We start from the raw sequence: 19,933 nt of genomic DNA on the forward strand, positions 1-19,933 counted from the left end.
TGAAAAAATACATGCACCCCTATGTTTATTATAATAGCCAAGCTGTGAAAGCAGCCCGTGTCCATCCATAGGTGAATGGATAAAGAAGATGTAGTGTATACACTATGCTATAAAAGAATGAGATCTTTCCACTTATAGCAGCATGGATGAATCTAGAGGGTAAAATGCTAAGCAAAATAAGTAAGTCAGAGAAAGACACATATCATATCACATGTGAAATTTAAGGAACAAAACAAATGAACAAAAAAAAGGAAGAGACAAGGAAACAGACTCTTAAATACAAAGAATAAATTGGTGGTTGCCAGAGGGAAGTGGATGGGGAGAGCATGAACCAGATTAAGGGGTTCAAGAATACACTTATTGTGAGGCGCACTGAGTAACATATAGAATTGCTAAGTATTATATTGCACACCTGGATTGAGTATAAGTCTGTAAATTAATTATACACAAATTAAAAAAAATAAAAATTTAAAAGAGAAATTATTCATAAAGATATTTTTATTGATTTTTGGGGGGAGGAAGTTAAGGGGCATGAGATGAGGCTCTTGACCCTACCCTGTAAAAACTATATGGATCCAACTTTAAGATCTAAATCCTTCTGAAAATGTTATCTTGTTCCATAGTGCTGTAATTATCTCTTACCAGCTATCTCTGGTGGGACAAAATGGACAATGAGGGCTTCTTTACCAAGTCTTATTCTTTTCTCCCAGGTAAGCTTTCATCATCAAGCAGTAAGGTTGCTGAGCATTTCACAGAGTTGCATGAAAAAAATATTGTCTAGATGAGGCACTGACAAAATAATGATAATCATCTGAGAAAATATAGACATGGAAATTACATCTACTTTTGTCCTCAAAGCTATTACCATTTTGATTTAGTATTTTAATCTAATTTTATGATTGTTACATGCTCTAATAATTTTTGTATTCACTTGCTGCTTTATAGTTTTTTGAAAACATCTAGGTGTGTATCTATCATTAAACATTTATTCCTTACCTACTGTATGCTAAGGCTAGGCAAAATGCTGGGATCCACTGTTTTTGTTTATCCAATCAATGCTTTAACAATTGAGATGACAGCCAAGAACCAAAAATAGATATTATAATTCTCAGTTTAGACCCATGCATTCAAATTCTCCAAACTAGTAATTCTACTTGAATGGGAAAGTGCTAGGTGGATATTTGTTTCCCAAAGGAGACCTGTGTAAAGTAGCACCAAGCTATTTATATTTTTGGGCATCTACGCAAAAGTAGAAACCAGGCTTCTTGAAAAATCTACATGGGATGCAAAATTAGCCTTTAGCCTTCTTCTTCCCACTTTCCTTTCTCCATCCTTCTATCTATGGCAATCCCTGCTCTCCATTATTTATTGCCTTCATTTATTCATTGCATTCTCTCACTCACCTGCCAATTATTTGGGGCAATAGTAAGGCTCTTTGCCAGGGGAGAAACAAAGCTATGAAAGAAAGGACCACATTGAAGGCAGCTACTGAGTCTCTTATAAAGATGAGTCATGTCCAGGCATTACCACACCACAAAGAAGAGCATGAAAAATGACACTTGGTGTACCTAACTATGAGAGCTGAGAGAGTGTAAAGCACCCAAATTCTACACCAACTGAGACCTGCCTTCTCTTGAAATAATCCTCTTCTCAACTAGAGGTTTGTAACCTTAGCTACACACAAGAATCACCTGCAGGGTTTTTAAAATGCCTGAGACTCAGGTCAAATCCAAATCCTGTTTTGAAAAATCCGTGGAGAATGGACACAGATGTCAGCATTTTAAAAATTGGCTATTCTGATGGGTAACCTCAGTGGAGAACTATTGCTCTAAATATCCCTCCCTTGAATCATCTGTCATAGAAATTTCAACATCATTTTCCACATTACCGTGGGAGGAGGCAGAAAGGGGAAATCACTTCAGGAAAATATTCGTTTTTCTCATTCTCTTAAAAAACACATAAGCAAACAAATAAAAACAAAGCAACCACAGCAAAACTGCCCTCTTCTGTAAGTTCTTGAGGTAAAGAATTAAAAATTAAAATTGAAAACAAACAAACAAACCTGCAGAGATCTTGATAATATGTTGTAGAAGTAGCTGTAAGGTTGTCAGAAAGGCCTTTCTTGGCCTGAGGTATAGTTTGAGAGATTCAGGAAAGAAATGTGATCCTCTGCATGGAAGATGAGACTGAGTAGGTTAAACCTATCCAGTTAGATGCAAAGATCTTGGACAAAGGAATGCAACCGTAGTAGGAGGTCTGATTTGTTTTTGACAACAAACCTTGAGTATTTATTCCAATAAACTTCACAAGATAAGATCAGTTAGATCAGTGGCAAAATTACAATAAAACAAAACAAAATTCAAGTAATAAATCAGGACTAAGAAGCCGACCCTAAATGTGACGGGTTAGGGTGAGCATTAGGATACTACAACAAAGAGACCCGCCCCAATTTGGCTGCTGTTGTGAAATTGTGACATGTGTTGCATAGATACAAAAATCTCATTGTCAGCCAATAAAACTCAGTAGAAAAATATAGAAGAGATTTACTGTGAAGTATTCTGTTTACTTCCGGTGACTAAAAGCATCCTCCCATGTTCCTCCTTAATATCATTGATAGTGAGGTGGATTAGGAAGCCCATGGATAAAGCAGCCCCAGATTCTAACTCTGGTTCCTTTTCTATTACCTGTGAAAATTTGGGTTATAGTTTAATTCTCTGGAATTCAGATTCCTTATCAGTGAACTGGAGGAAATTACCCATTTCAGAAAATTGTGAACGATAAGTAAAGACCAAATAATTAGATGGAGGCTCTTAATAATTTCAAGACTATTTCCAGGTCTTTATCACTTGTTACCGATACGATCTGTAAAACAGCTTAAATTTTTAAAAAAAATTATGTATTTTAGAGAGAGAAAGAGTGCGAGTGCAGTGCACATGAGTGGGGGAAGGGCAGAGGGATAGAGAGGATCTCAAGCTGACTCCCATGATCCTGAGATCGTCACCTGGGTCAAAATCAAGAGTTGGCTGCTTGACCAACTGAACCACACCAGTGCCCCCAAACAGCTTAAATTCTTGTAGATGTAGGGAAGATAAAAATTAGGTAGTTCACAGTGTGCTTAGTGGTAGCAGTAAGTTCTTGGGGTGGGGGGTGGGGTGGGGTCGTCTAAGTCTACACACGATAGAGTCTTCTGCCATGAATAAACTTGATCAAATCATTGGGGGCAAGTGATTAGTTATTTTTGATTCCTTGTTTATCTATTGACAGGGTCTTATTCCAGATTGGGGGTGGCAAACTCAAAGGCAGGCAGGGCTCCTGCAGGTCTGAGTAGGGGTGGGGGGCCCACACACAATTTGTGCAACTGGAGTGTGAGCACATGCTCTCTTCAAGGGGCAGCCTCCACTTACACCAAGCAGGCTCCTGGCATGCGGGGATTGAGTCTTAGTTGTTGCCAGATTTGATTTTTCAAGAAAAGTCAGATCCATATTTAATGTAAAATCTCCCAGTTTTTAAGTGTTGACAACTAATTCTTTTCTTTCAACTTCCTATGGGCCAACCAAAACATATCTGAATACAGCCTGTGTGCTACCAGTTTTGCAACCTTTGGATTTTAAAGGTTTTTTTCACTCCCAGTGCCCTCTGCTCCGTGAACCCAAGAATAATTGTGTGCATCCCGCATGAGGGTTCACCCTACGGTTTAAAAATACACTCATACCCCCCACTTCCAAATAAGTGTTTCCTGTTGTTAGAGTTTCATTATCCATAATGAATGTTACTCCCAGGCAATTCTTATGCAAACAGCTTCTTGTTCCAAAGTTAAAAGTCAAATACATTTCCTGTTCCTTGCCGAAGTGCATAGACCTAATTTTCTGCATATTAGTTTTATCTTTTTAAACACAGCTGGTGGCTGGTTTCAGTTCCCCAGGGCCCTATTTTTTTTTTTTTTTTTTTGCACCAAGTCTTGGGCAGTAAAACTTTAATGAATTTTGCATTTATAAAAGTCTTGGAGAAACATGGTCTTCCATGCTATCTCCTCTGAACTGAAGGGCGTTCTCCCCAAAATCAAATGTTGAAGCCCTGACCAACAATGTGACTGGATTTGGAGATGGAGTCTTTAAGAAGGTGATTAGGTTAAATGAAGTCTTAAGGTTGGGGCCCTTCTCCAACAGGACTGCTGTCCTTATAAGAAGAGGAAGAGATACCAGCAGTGCAGGGACAGACAGGAAAGGCCATGTGAGAACCCAGTGAGAGTGGCCATCTCCACGTCAGGAAGAGAGCTCTCACTGAAATAAAACCTGCAGCCACCTTCCTCTTGGACATCTGGCTTTCAGAAGTCTGAGGAAATGACTTTCTGTTGTTTAAGCCACCGAGTCTATAGTATTCTGTTATGGCAACCCTAGAAAACAAACCTGTCTGATATCTTTTGGATTTTAGGATCCTTTAAAATCCCAGTTATTCTCAGAGAAATCCCACTTTTAGACATGTCTTCTCATCTGACTTCCTGCTCAGGGCATTATGCAAATTTTGTTTTCTCCAATCAAAAGAGTCTCTTCCTTCTGGGAAATATACCAGACTTTATACTTAGTGGCAGAATACAAACTCTTTGGTAACTCACCCATAAAATGTGAGATAAAGGAAACCGATCCTTTTCCCAAGTTTTAAAACTTGTCCTCGTTTGTCAGATGCACCTGTGAGTCGTACTATGCCTATTTTCTTGAGGGTGGAGAGCCACTTGCAGGCATGTTCATCATTTTTTAAAACATCTTCAAAATCCAGTGTGGGTAGCTGGAGCTCGGCGCCCCAGTACTGACATTCTGTGAATAAGAAAAAGAAGAAACCAGATGAGATTACATTGTTTCTATATAAAATGAGAACCTCAGAGGACATTGAAGTTGAGCTTTCATTTCTCGTGGGATTTACAAAATTTCAGTCATATTCGAATTGCTCAAGCTACTAACTTTTCTTCCCTGGGGCCATGCCAGTTTACTATATACCTCCTGCCTACCACTGCCGACCCATGACAGGCATACATTCACTAAGCCCGTTTGTCGATAGAATGTTTAGCTCATGGATAGCTCTTGAGATGTACATCCGTAGGGCTTCTTTGCCTGGATTCTGCTTAGAAACGTCTCTACTGAGATACTGTGTATTTTAATGGCCATGTCACATTATTCAACTCCAAATAGATGATAAAATCTGAATGACGGACTGAGAACACTATATGCACATTCCTAGAGGTGGGAGGAGTGTTTGCCTTGGTGGGTACAGCTCCGTCTTCCTCTTATTTCACCTGAGCAGAAGCTTTCTCTGAGGTCAAATCATTCTTTGGCGTAAAAACGAAACAAAACAAAAAACCTATCCATGGGGAAGAAAAGATGAAAGGTGTGCTCCTGGGATGCATAGAAATGCATTTTGCATAGATCCTTTGATGACAACATGATTGTAGATGAAGTCAAGTGCTTTCATTAGCTTTCTCATTCCTCATGATCAAATGCTCATGAGAAAAGTTTACTTGGAGAAACAGAAAGGAAATGAAATGGAAGAAATAATTTGTTTTGCAAACCGGGCTCTCCCCAAAGGAGGCAGAACACAGAGATGTCATTTTGCCAAGGGAAATAATTCAGATATTAGCAACTGCATTCAGGAGAGACCTAGCTCAAGATAATCCCTTTGATTTTTTTCAGTTTTAGAAGAAAGAATCTGCCTTAGGAAGGCAAATCTTCCAAACAAGTGACAGAATAAGATCTTATGATCTCAGTGTCATCCTAAGCAAGCCTCACTTCTCAAACTGGGGAATATACGTCGTGTTATGGAAAACAGCCCCAAGCTCCCAGTTTAAGAATGTGGAATGGATCAGTGTTCCTGTGTAGTTGTTGTAGACTGGAAGTCATTCCCTTCTCTTTGATGTCCAACAGGGATTTCTTAGGAGTCAGATAGTAGCAATAGATAGTGAAAAGATGCCTGCAGGTTCAGGAGGCCACCTCCTGCTCTCCCATCAGCTAGTTAGCCACCAGCAAAACAGCCACATGCAGCTGGTACCATATGGACCAGGATATCAATAAGGTCAAGAACGGAGGCAGAGGGGCCTGGATTTGAATCATTGTCCTGCATCTTACCACATAGTTTCTTCGTGTCCTTTATGAGCCTCCATCTCTTAATTTGTAAAAGAGCCAAACTCTATTTACTGTGCAGGCCATTTGTTGACCAGGCAAAGAGCCTAGTACAGTGCCTGGTACATAGTAGAAAACCACTATTCTGACCACCTATAATAATAGTCGGTATTTACTGACTCCTTTCTAGATGTTAGGCACAGTGCTAGGTGCTTTCCATATGTTATTTCTTTTAATGTCCACAATTAAAATACCCACTAGATGCTTTCAGCATTCCCAAGTTATAAAGAAGGGAACAGCCATCCAAATCACGCAGAGCTAATGATTTGCAAGGCAAGTTAGTCAAATCCAGACAACCGATTCCAAAGTCTATAATTTTAACAACTACATATAAAATAAAGAAGTGGTGCCTTGAAATACTGTTGTCACATGTATTTTTATGCCTTATGTCTGCAGGTCCATTATTTATTCTGTCCCTTACAAAGGAAATCTAACTAGATAAGAAAGAAAGCAAAGCAAGTTACACTTAGGACCACTTTGTCTGAACTTGCTCAGGTATGGGTATTTAAAGATAAACCTTGAATATAACACTGTGTGTTAATTATACTGGAATTAAGAAAAAAATACCACACTTGATCTGAGCAAAAAAGCCAAGAAATGATGGAATTAAAAAAAATGAAAAATAAAGCTTGGCTTCTAGTCAGGATTTTAGATGCAGAAAAAACACGGTGAGTAGGTTTCATTGTACAATGACATTGCTGTCCACCTTTTGTGTAATGAACCAAGGCTGAAAAATCAGCTAGCTTCAATTCTTTAATTTATGCCAGTGTATTTCAGAACTCCAAGCTGGTTTGGTTTTACTTAAGGCCATTATCACTTTCCAGAGAGTGTCAGTGACTATGAGTCAGGGAAATAGAATACACAGATTGAAAAAACATTTTCCAAAATGGGAACGTTTTAAAAACTTTGAGTTCATATTTTGACTACTTTGTGGATTCAAGGAGGGTCTCCTTAGGACACACACTACATACATCTATAACATTTTTTTTTAAAGATTGTATGTATTTGAAAGAGACAGCGAGAGAGAGAACACAAGCAGGGGGAGTAAGAGAGGGAGAAGCAGGCTTCCCTGCTCGATGCCAGGCTCGATCTCAGGACTCTGGGATCATGACCTGAGCCAAAGGCAGATGCTTAACGACTGAGCCACCCAGGCACCCCCACTTATAGCACGTTTTAATGAGTTTTTGTTTCTATATGATTCGTTTTCCCATTATAGAACAACACACACGGGCATGCACATGTGCACACACAGTATTTTTTGTTTTAAAATCACAGAATGACTTATGTTCTTTCAATAAACATATTACTCTTCCCATGTATAAAATTAACCATATTCACACTGAGACTCCAATATAAAGCAAGGCTCTCAGGGCAACACACAGCGTAGTCTCTACCGTAAGTAATTTCAGATTTATAGGATTTTACTATCAGAGGGTGGTTACAATGCCTTTTACATTCTGCAAAAGTTCACCATTTTCCAGCTCTAGCTCTCATTCTGGCATGCCCTGGCAAGGACTTTCCAGAAATCAGCACACAAGGGCCACAGCTCATTATAGAACCTGTGTCCTAATACCAACACTCCTATGTTCAGTCATGCTAAACGTGATTTTCCAAGATGGTACTATGACTACCCAGTTTCTAAACTCAGCTTAGCATCCACCATATAAAATATTTTAATTTTCAGGGAGAAATAAACTATGTTTCAATAAATCCACCAGTAAAACCATTTCATGTACCCACACAGAAAATTTAACATTGAAAAAGTGATTTTGGAGCACCTCCCCAGTTCTCCCCCAACCACAGAACAGAACTACTGTGGACTCAAGAGAAAACACATTTGTGTCAGGTGAACACATTAAAAGCAAATTTAAATTTCACACTTGAGTCTGGATACATAAACAGTATGGAAAATGACGGAATATTTAAGGCATGAACCACCCTTTCTAATTTAACTTATGGCCTACTAATAAATACTTCCTTGAACATGTGCTTCACACATCATAAAATTTATGAACACTACATGCTGGCTTTCAAGGAACGGTTTGTACAAGGTTTCCTTTTCAGCATTAGGCATCACATTCCTGGCTCTTGACTTGTATTTCAAAAAGGGAAAAGACACAAAGACGCTCTTTGCTTAAAGATTCCTGAAGGCACCAGGCTGAGTTGCAATGTGTTATTTTGGATTTAGAACCTTCAGTCCACCTGCACTGAACTGTGCTCTGGACTCTGAAGTAGCAAGCCTAATATGCTGAGGCCAGCCAATCACCTACTATCTCTTTCTGTGAGTACTTTGCAGGGGTCCAGCCAAAACCCAAATCTGACCCTCGAGGAAGGAAGCATGCCTGGCTGTTGGAAGGGCTTTGAGTCTCTTCCCTGGGCTAAGGGGATCCTGTCTCTTCAAATATTCTTTTACTTCTCATCTAATGAACTTGGCATATCTCAAGAATCTGATCACTTGTTCTCTTCTAGATTGAGATATTCCAGAAGCTGACCGGGGATGAGGATCTGAATGCAAGCAATGTATAAGGGAGGGATCCCTGGAAGAACTAATAGGAGGTGGGGAACTAAGACAAGAAAGGAAGCTTCTGGAAATCATTTTAATGAATGGTGAATTGAACGGCTGGGCCTTCTGGCAATACTGAAGGCTGTATTTCAGAGTTGTCCCACCCAGGGGCAAGGGAGCTGGGATGCCCAGGCTACCTAAACCAACCCCACTTCTCTGGGCACCTTTGGACACCTTCTCCATGTGCTAGCCAAAGCAGAGAAGCCCCTCCAGCCAAGTGGCAGTCCGTGCTAGAAAGCGATGGCATGCACAGGAAGAGTACTGGGTCGGGGTGGGGAGAGCTTTGGGGAGGCACAGCCAGCCTCTGCGACGCCCTCCTTTAGGCTCTGTAAGAATGAATTAGATGGCTGTCTTCTGTGGCCCCCCAGTGCTGAAACACAACTCCATTCCAATGCTTGCCACGTTGTGTTGAAATGATCTTGTACTTATTCCACACATACTTATAGAAAGTCTTGCGATTCTGGTAACAAATTATAGAAATGATCCCTGAAAGTATAGTCTTGAAAGCCTTGCTATTCCAAAGAGATCACATTAGTGAATAAAATTGATGTGATTGCACATCCATTTTGTGAAGGGAAAAGTGAGTAAGCAAGGAAACAAACAAACAAATAAATACATAAAAACAAACTTGTAGCAAGCACCAAGTTACTGCCAGCGGGTTGGGGAACCTGTTTAGAAATGGCAGTTAAGAACTGTCTAGTTAAAGAGATGCCTCTTAAGCCAGAGGCCAGGGTGTGGGGAGAGGGCATTCATGCAAAGGGCAGGGACAGGAGTGTGTTGGTGGGAGGGACAGTAGGAAGAGGGGGAATCTCTTATCTTGCTGGGGAAACTCAGCGTCTCCAGGGCTAGAACCCAGGCAAAGAGAAGAGTGGCAGATGAAGTGCATAAATAAACAGGGTCCAGGACTTCAGGCAGGACTTCATCTCTCTTTCTTGCCCTAGACCACAAGTTCTTCTTTGCAAGGGACGGAGAGCATGTCTTGTATATTTAATTCCTCACATCTACTGCTCCCTTCTCCCGCCACCCTCTAGCACAGAGCCTAAGGCTGGTACACAGCAGATTTCTAGAAAACTATTATGTTCTGTATCATAAACAAATCTTTGCTTATTTTCTTATGGGGACTAGAGGCTGGAGGCAATCCCTGAAAGGTGTGATTGTGTCTGAACACTCTTTAGTATTTTAAAAGATAGAGAAATCCATAAAACCTTTGCCCTGGGTGATAATCCCACCAAACTCAAAAGGTCTCCTCAAGGTTGTATAAAACACACTTCACAAACTGAGGGTTGCCGGGGGGAGGGGGTTTGGGAGAAGGGGGTGGGATTATGGACATTGGGGAGGGTATGTGATTTGGTGAGTGCTGTGAAGTGTGTAAACCTGGTGATTCACAGACCTGTACCCCTGGGGATAAAAATATATGTTTATAAAAAATAAAAAATTAAAAAAAAAAACAAAAAAAAAACCAAAAAACACACTTCTAGGGGCGCCTGGGTGGCTCAGTGGGTTAAAGCCTCTGCCTTTGGCTCAGATCATGATCCCAGGGTCCTGGGATCGAGCCCCACATCGGTTTTCTGCTCAGCAGGGATTCTGCTTCCTCCTCTCTCTCTGCCTACTTCTCTGACTACTTGTGATCTTTGTCAAATAAATAAGTAAAAAATCTTTAAAACACACACACACACGCGCGCACACACACACACACACTTCTACACAAGTTTATATTGCTTGAAAGGAGAGAAATATATTTTTATTCTGGACTATTAGGTACTTGGCATATTCTATATGCTTAGCCCTATGACAACAGTGGCTTTCTCGGAGAATCCAAGAACACATGAGAAAATGAGACAGGGACTCTAAAAGTGATGAGTATTTATTTATGGAGCCGCTAGGATTCTGGGTGCTCTTCTGAGCACCTGAGATGGATTAATTAATGTAATTGTCACAATAGCCCTGTAATAGAGGTCCTAGTATTGCTCCCATTTTATAGACAAGGTGACATAGGCATAACGATCTTAGATAATTTATAAAGAATTACACAGCTCCTGCTCCTCAGAGCAGGGGAACCACACAAATAGTTTGATTACAGTTTTTAGAAGAAAGGAAAGCAGTCACTTAAGGTGCCAGGAAGGGAGATGATAATCTCAGACTTCCTTAGAGTTTCAGGGCAAACAGAAAATTCAGTTTTACCTTCCGTTCTTATTGTGAGTGTACCCTATGACATCCATGTAAAGGTTATGGAAAACACCCTCTTGGTCACTTTCAATTATGTACACTGCACACATCTTCCTATGGAGTGGCCCTTGCTGGTTCCAGAAAGCTCCGGTTGTCACAAGCTTCCTCCTTATGCTAAAACACAATCTACCTCTGTCACCTTTCTTTTAGGCCCTAATTCTGTGCGCCATAATCCCACAGAATAGGACAGTCTTGGAGATGTATATAAGGAACTGTGCTCTTTTTCTTTCTGAGTCCAAATAGCCTTTTAATTCCCCATGTTTTTCATGTCTTATGGCTTCCAAGCTCTGCCCTAGGCTCAGCTCTCTGCTCTCCATTGTACGATGCGTTCAAGTCTGCTGACACTCTGCAACAGCACTGATGTCTTGAACCAGACAGAGTACTATAGATGTGGTCTGGCCCATGCCTGCATGGTGGGCTCCTCTCTACCACACTTTCATTTATGCAACCTGAATCTCAATCTTTTTTGGCTGTCTCGACTCTGTTGACTCAGATTGACTTTTCAGTCAATGAAAATGTGTAAAAATTGTCTGTCACGTCTTCATTTCCGAAGCTAGTTCATTGAGAATGTGTGGAGCATGTGTAGAGATGGGGATAGAGGTTTGATAGGAACATTGTGTCAGAGTTAGTAACTCGAGGTCTGAAGGTGACTCAAACCTGAATTCTGAAACTTCCCATCTGCAAGAAGGTCAGAAAGTGATACAGTCTCTCAGTTCAGCTACGGAAAATGCAGGATGAAAATGACTTCGCAGGGTTGTTACGAAATTTAAATGATATGCTATCTATAAACAACTTAACACAGCGTATCTGATAAAATCTGCCCATGAACCAGAGCAGCTGAACCTGACTGAAGGAAAACACACCATGATGACTGGTCTCATTGCATGTCTACTATTGTCTGCCTGATTCTTTCTTACCGGCTAACCATTTCTCATGTTCTCTATCCTCAACCCTTCTACCTCCTCCTCCTCCTTACGCTCAGCTGACAGCTTTGCCTCTTATTTCAGTGGAAAAATAGAAGGACTCAGAAGAGAATTTCTATACATTTCCTCCACCACATCCACCAATCTGCCCGTGTCTGTCTCCTTCCTTATGGCTCTTGATGTGTTGTAGACGTACTTGTAAATTTATATATTATACATGTTGTGTGCATATATATGTATTTTTTTTAAATTATCAATCTCTTTCTCTAACAGAATGTAAGCTCCCTATAGATAGTCTTTCTCTGTTTTGTTCAATATGGCATCCCCGACACCTACAACAGTATCTGTTCTAGAACATAGAAGACACCTGAATATTTGCTGAATAAATTCAAAGTGCATGGGAGGTATTCAATAAATGACACCTTTACTAATATTAATTATTTACCTGGATTAGTTATTCCTCAGACTGGGGAAGAGAGTCAAATACACAATGGCTCTCCAGTGTAATAATTGCAGTGACATAGAGAGTGAAGCCCATGGAAACTGCAGCAACCAGATGAGAGCCATGGAATGGCGTTTACTAGAACAGATACTCTTTAGTCAAATCTTGCCTTCGCTACATTGTCTTTGCTATATTGTCTCTTTGACTTTGGATGATTTACTTAATTTCTATCATGTGTAAAATAGTTATAATATAGTGCTCCTATTATGAAGTTGTTGTTAGGATTAAATAGAACAATAAATATTAGGTGTTGAGCTCAGTGCCCAACATAGAGCAATGTTTTTAAAATGTGAGGAAGAAGATCAGCGAGTGAAGCCAGTAGTTCAGACAGAGGTTGGTGGTGGGGATAGTAAGATGGGGATGGATTCTAGATTAGTTTGCTGATAGGGCTAGTAGATTTTGTTGATACACTGGATGTGTAGTAAAAGAGATAAAGAGGAGTCACACATGATGCTGCTGCCAGAGAGATGGAGTTGTATCAACTAAGATGGGAAAGAGTGGGTCAGGATTCTCTAAAATCATCTGTTCCTCAGGGTGGCTTTCTTTTCTCTGCTTTCCTCATTTTTTAAAAAAATTGTTTCAAGCAAATCACTTTATAAATCCCCTTTTGGTTGTCCATTGTATATTTGGCTTGATGGATATATTCTTTTTTTAATAATCAGATTTTAGGAAGGACACATCTCATCATAAATACACATATTTTAGTCAATGAACTTGGAAAAGAACAGATTTTGATACAGCAAACCAAACTTAGGAAATGAAATTTAGCTAAGTCACCAAAGACTGGTCTAAGTTTAGCTACATCCCATAATTCTTGTATAAATTGGCAGGGACTAATGTCAGAGAAAGAAATTTTTATTTTCTTTTTGATGAATTTATTCTGGTCTAGAAACTTCTATTATGCTCTATTAAAGTTAGAGCTTAGAGACTGTGCTTCCTTCTTGCATGAGCACACTGTTCTCTTTAGGGACCATCCCTTTATCTTTGATTATTGAGATTATCTGCTTTTGTACGATCATGAGATTGTAGCTACTTTGGGCCAAGGATTTTTTTCATTGAAGTATTTAGCTCGTACATGGAAAATATGTCCGCTGATGGTTGGTATACTCATCTGTAGCAATTCTTAGCTAATAGATAACACAGCCATTTTCCCCAAAGTTTGCTGATCACCCCAGCCTCTGCAAACATTTCTACATCCCTGATGGGAATTACGTTCATAGCTGATCAGTCCTTTTATGGACTTCCTTAAATTTATTTAAGGAAACTATCTGTCACGTAGGTAAAATTTTGGCCCGGACTTCAAACCAATGTCTGAGCTCTTAATATCCTTTTCATGACAACAATTCACCTCTAAGCCACTCTCATGTTTTTAGTCAGGAACAGAACATGATTATTCTCCATGTAAGGGAAACTCAACATAAGGTGTTGTCATGTCACTGCTGTTTATTTCTTCTTCCATTCTTTCCCAAACACTATTTGCTATACCTCTGCTCCTATGTTTATTTATGTTCCTGGTTGTCTAAATTGGAGGCAAAAGGGAGCAAGTACTTAGGTTTTATCATTTACTCTTCAAATTCCCAAACTGAGAGGATGGAAAAGTGAGATACAGGTCATTTATGAAACAGTCAAGTTCACAGGGCAAAGTCAAAGCCAGCTGTGCTGATTCCAAAGCCTGCTCTCATTCCATAACACAATGCTGTTTCACAGGTGAAGAGTTTTCTTGACATACCACACTTCGCTTTCTCTCCTAACACATTCTAACAACATTCCTTCTGAAAGATGCGTGTACTTCCGCTGTTATGGTACAGCCTTGCACTTTAGTATTACCAGCGAAATGAGGTCTGTTTTGGGGGCTTTCTTTCTTATCTTTGTCATTTGGCTTAAGGATAATATAAAAGTAAGGTAGAAGTGTTGGTAAAGGGTTTCACTGGGATGTGACGTGGGCCTTGAAGAATGGATAGGTGAAGTCTGGCCAGACAGAAAGAATGGAATAAGTGATCCAGAAAATAGGCAGAGTTTGAACAAAATCTACATGGTCATGGAGGGGGCACCAGATTCTGGGATGACTGGAAAGCTCCGGTGAAGACTTAAGACTTTATCGTGCTGCAGTGAGATAGCAGAGCAAAGGGGAAGAGAGAGGAAGGTGGGCATCAGGAAGATTACCCTGCAGGGTAAGCAGGTGTGAACCGAGACCACGTTATTTCAATAATCTAGATATGAGACTATAAAAAGCTCCAGCTAGGCTGTTGGAAAGAGGGACAGCCCAAGCATTTCTTCCTATGACCGAGACCACGTTATTTCAGTAATCTAGATATGAGACTATAAAAAGCTCCAACTAGGCTGTTGGAAAGAGGGACAACCCAAGCATTTCTTCCTATAACCTGTTGAATATCAGTCTTCTCTGGACAATGTTCATAGGAACAGGCCATGTCCATAGAAGCCTGACAGCCAGTGGGAGTAAAGGAGAAAGAATTTCACTAATAGAATTCTGCATTTTTCATTTTAAGTTTAATTTTTTTGTAAACTGATACACTGTTCAAGAGCATCAGGCCCCTCTCAGGACTGTTCTCTAGTCTTTTATATTGCTTTCGAGGGAGTGGCGTAAAGATGAAGGGAGTTTATATGAAAAGTGTGACAGTCCTTTTCACCCAACCTGGCACTACTTACAGGTAATTAGATGGTATCTCTATCATACACATGAAGATTCTGGGGTATAGAAAAGTAAGTTGCTCAAAATTGCAAACCTAACAAGGCCTAGGTTCAAGAGCACTCTGATTTTAGCGCTGTATTGCTCTTTTGATTAAGAGCAAAGCTGCAGATTGAGAAAAATGTAAAATTTTGAGAAAAATAAAAAGTTAGAATAATGAATAATAAATAATAACATAAATAATAATAAAGTTAGTTTGAATGGAGTAGAGCTTAATAATTCTATTTTTTGATTTACTAAGTTAGAAATTAGACAAATGAACAGAATGTATAAATAGCACATCACTTTTTGAACCTTTGTGTTCCCTTACAGGATAGAAACATTGAAAAAAATTTTAATTTTTTCCATGGGCACATATGGAAGTTTGGGATTAGAATGTCAAGGAAGAAATTTAAGTGTAATGAAAGATCTATTATCCCGGAACTGAAGTTGTGTATTTCAGTGGTCTGTCATCTTGAAGAAACAAAGTAGAATCAGAAGTGAGAATTAATGGTTTTTTAATCAGTTGTCCTCTTTTTTTTTTTTGACTGGTGAATTTCCTGATGTGTAGGTACTAGCAAAGCTGACAGGTTAAATATATAACTTGTGTAGGTTTGGTAAAAATGAAGCCAGCATATAAAGTAATCCAATTTTACTCCTTGAAATTGCCACCCTTTGGAATTTTCTAAATTTATAAATTAAAAATTTGCTGTCCAGCTGCCTTATGCTATAAAGTCCATTCCTGAGCTATAAGAAAAAGCAAGTTAAGTTTGTGAGAAACTGAAGTTTTTCACTCGTTGAAGAAAGCCCACTCTACTTTTATTGTCTTTGGAAAAGAAAAGAGAAGAAGAGAAAGAAAAAGAAAAGGAAAAGAAAAGGAAAAAGGAAAAGAAAGGAAGGGAAAGGGAAACAATAAATTTACTTTAGTATAATAATAGAAAATTACTTTTCCAAAGTAAAATCTTTAGTATATTTTCCTTAATTTTGGATGAGGTAAGTATACTAAGAAGACCTGAAAAAGAAACATCCTGCAATAATTCTTCCTTAACATACATTTGCTTTAGGCTTTCAAATATCCTCAGCACCAGCTTTTCAAGGTCCTGTTTAGCATTAACTTTGGATGATGCAATGATAGTTTGTTTTGGGAAGTTGTTAAGTAATTAAGAAATCATCTTTTGATTTCTTCAAAAGAATGTAATTAATGTTTCTTATTTTAAGAATTCTTAAAAGGAATAAGGATATACAGGCTTTTTTTTTTTTCCCTTGCATTTCTGTCATGTAGCCAGTTGTAAAATAGATTTCTCTTGAGTATTTATCTCTGAGAATGTGGTTATGTGTCTTCTTGCTGGAAGTATGGTTGGAGATAAGGGTTAAAGAGGTTTTTACTTAATGTTTAGAAGTGATCCCAAACTAGGCAGAGGGCTGTGGGAACAGCCTCCACGTCCGTGGCGTCTACTGCTTGGAGGGCCCTGCAGGGCTTTTCTCAAGCTGCTAGTCTTCCACCTCGGATTCACTGATGGGACAATCCATGTAGGGGCCTTACACTCTTTAACCATTAGGCCCTTTGTCAAGCACGATGCAGACATTGAGTGGGCTAATCAATGACAGGTAATTCAGAAAAAAAAAAAAAAAAAGAAAGAAACACATTGGAATACATATGGCACAGAAGAATAATGAAGCAAAAATACCCATTTGTAAACTCACAGACATTGAAGATACCTGTATTCATTTCATCAACACCCCAAAGATATTTCTCTGGAACTCAGTAAGTCCATTTCAGAGAGAACAGGCAAAACAGAACAGAGATTTGCTTCTTAAACACACGAAGACTCGAAGCTAGTCTCCCACCTGTGCATCAGAGTGTGAGCCTGGATAATGGCAGGTAGGGGATGTTGACTAGGTCTTTCTTGGGAAGGGAATACATGTGAGTACATGACATGGTGGCTTGATTGCTCTGATGCAGCAGGTTTTGTTTTGTTTGTTTTTAAATATTTATTTATTTATGAGATTGAGAGAGAGAGGGAGCATATGAGCCAGGGAAGGGGCAGAGGGGAGATTCTCCAGCAGACTCCCCACTAAATGAGAGTCCCACACGTGCTCAATCCCACAACCCCAAGACCATGACCTGAGCCAAACTCAACCGACTAAGCCACCCAGGCGCCCCCGATGTAGCTGTTTTCACAGAGCTGTTCCAAAGTCGTAAGGACCTGGCAGCCCAGATCCAGTTGGAGCAGGCTGAGGCATCCTGAAAAAAACAAGCTTCCAGCCCTTTTTATAATTACCAAGTAATATATGAAGCAAATACCTTCCTCGCTCCATCCCTGACTTGCACGGCAAACTCCCACCTCTGGGGGTTCAAGGATGGGTCAAGTGTGGAGCAAGGCTTAGCAACATGGGTGAATGAGCAGTTGGAGTTAGACATAGTGTGCTCATAACTTGCTAATTTAAAAAAATAGTGATTTTGTATTTGTTTTGGGGTTTTTTTTTCCCACAAATTTCTATAAAAATAGCCTCTGCACCAGACCAGTTCTGTTCTTTGTGCTATGGGGTGGCTGGGTGATGGACAAAAATAAATAAATTAATTAATTAAATTGAAAAAAATCTTTATTTTCAAGGAAATGCATAGCAAGAAAGGGGGAGCTCTGCTATTCCCTTACTCCCTCTGCCATGTGAGAGACACAGAGGTTTTTAGAGGGCCCTAACAGTTACAGGAGAGTTCTGACTCCCTCTGTGGCACATTCCTCTTGTGAGGCAAACATGATAACCACTACACTACGGAAACGGCACATTCCTCTTGAAACAAAAGAGGGGTTTATAGCTATGGACCGATGGGAGGTAATCCAATTAAATGCGAGGGTTAAGATTTGCTTTGCTATATCAAATTGAGGGGAAATGTTCTTTTCTGACTATGTAGTATACTCAATCCCTGGACTGCTGAGAAAAGTGAGTAGACTGTTTCCATGGGAAAAAGATTTTCTTTGAATTATAATCTTTTCAACCTCAAGTTGAAATTACAAGTATTATTAAAGTCAGAAAACAGTACATAAATATTTTAGTACCAACTCAAAAAGATAGGAAAACAAGCATTCATTCTGACACTGAATGTTAGTAAAAAGGACAAATATTTAGGTTCCTATGTATAAGATCATACGACATATGGATTTATCCCATTTTTAGTTCTATCAATTATATTTTGAGAATTTTGCATCTCAAAGTAAAGCACAAAAATGAGTGTATAATCATTTCAATTTGACATGGAAGCTAAAATACAACTACATTAATAAAATTCTTCATATTTCCAATGTCTTAAGTTTTCAGTTTTCATTCATATGTTTGGAAACATTTACATGCTAGGTTTCAATATTTAGCTTTTAAATTGGTGGAGAATATAGAACAAAGCCAGCAATCTCCTATCCTACTGGTTAATAGATATTTCTCTTGAATACAAATTCTTCCCCATCATCTCTGCTCCTTCCCTAGCTTAAATTCTCTTGTAGTGCCTCTTGTAAGACTATTTCTAGGCCATGCTATGGTCACCGTGTTCCCTGTCCTGCTCTCCACATCAGCCCATCCAATACAGATGACCATGACCAAGAAATTGCAACACGGATCTGATTGTTCCACTCTCTTTTGGAAGATAAATACAAACCTAGAACCAAATGGACCTACTGGGGGAGGGGAGAATGCAACCAGAGAATAGAGGAAGCAAAGAAGATATTCACAAGTATGTAAGCATTTGAGAAATTATATACATCTGGTCAAAATCAGAACGATATACTGAAGATAAAAAGTGCATTCGAAAGAAAATGAAACAATCTTCTTAAACTTATAAAGATACTGAGCTCATTTCTCTGGCCCTATAGGAAGAGAATCAGCCTGGAAAATGAATGGAAAGAAATATACCTGAGTTCTATGTTGAGAAAATGTCTTTGCAGGGTTTTGGACTGAACTCCTTAGTAGGGCATGAAGCTGCTTCATGGTTTGGCCCCCTCCTTCTTCTCTGCTGCCTTAACAATTTTAACTTCACCCATATTAAACAAATTGCAGTTTCCAAGCATACTCTCCTATTTTACACATCCATGATTTTCTTCATGCCCTTTTCTCTGCCAAGAATTTCCTCACTATCTTTGCCTGACAAACGGATTCTTCAAAATCCAGCTCACGTGTCACCTGCCTATTTTCTTGTCTCTTCCAATTCCTTCCTCTTTGTTATAATTAACCTTCTCTGCAGGCTTTCATGCACTTAAAATAAAATATTATATATATATCTGTTTTCATGGCTCGGATCCCCCTCTTCGACATGATAAATGCTCGAGGACAGAATCTGTGCCTTTTTTTAACTTGGTATTTCCTTAGAGTTTCCAGCACGAAATAGATGCCCAATATGTGTGCAACTTAATAGAAATTTATGAGGGAATGAGTGTTATCCATGTCTTTCCTTCCAGCTGTGGCTGTCCATTGACAAGAGTTTTTTTCTGGCTGATCATCACGGTCTTTTCATTTTTGAGTTTGACAGCTAGTGCCAAGGGAAGATCAAGGAAAAGTGGTCTGCATTTCAATGCCAGATTTTGATAGTCTTTCTTCACTCTAAGGAAAGAGCAGTAGGGGCAACATGGCCACTGAGTACAAAGAACAAAACCCCTTCACAAACGTCACTGAGTTTGTTCTCATGTTCTGGAGTATAAATGTTTGGAAAATATGCAATGGTAGGACAATAAGGTGTCAAATTCTACAGGCAAAAAGCCATAGAAGCAATATTCCAAAAATGGCTCCCTTGCTTTCTCCTTGACGCCACCAACTGCACAGCTTGAGAATATATTTTAAAAATCTGATCTTGTTTTAAATCATTAAAGTATTTTCCAGTGT

The 19,933-nt window shown here is 39.3% G+C and overlaps 1 protein-coding gene and 1 long non-coding RNA gene across 5 annotated transcripts in view; one reads left to right on the forward strand and one right to left on the reverse strand.

Moving 5' to 3' along the window:
• LOC123387770 overlaps positions 1–19,933 on the forward strand; it is a 206,265-nt gene that overhangs the window by 115,514 nt on the left and 70,818 nt on the right. The window lies entirely within an intron of this gene.
• BBOX1 (gamma-butyrobetaine hydroxylase 1) overlaps positions 1–19,933 on the reverse strand; it is a 60,902-nt gene that overhangs the window by 29,143 nt on the left and 11,826 nt on the right. For both annotated transcript variants that reach the window (XM_004755884.3, XM_004755883.3), the window contains one exon: positions 4,613–4,811. In XM_004755884.3, the coding sequence (XP_004755941.1) occupies positions 4,613–4,811 (199 nt within the window). The remainder of the gene's footprint in view (positions 1–4,612; positions 4,812–19,933) is intronic.

The sequence above is a fragment of the Mustela putorius genome, unplaced genomic scaffold, assembly GCF_011764305.1.
Source record: "Mustela putorius furo isolate JIRA1106 unplaced genomic scaffold, ASM1176430v1.1 tig00003859_pilon_pilon_pilon, whole genome shotgun sequence".
Lineage (NCBI taxonomy): Eukaryota > Metazoa > Chordata > Mammalia > Carnivora > Mustelidae > Mustela > Mustela putorius.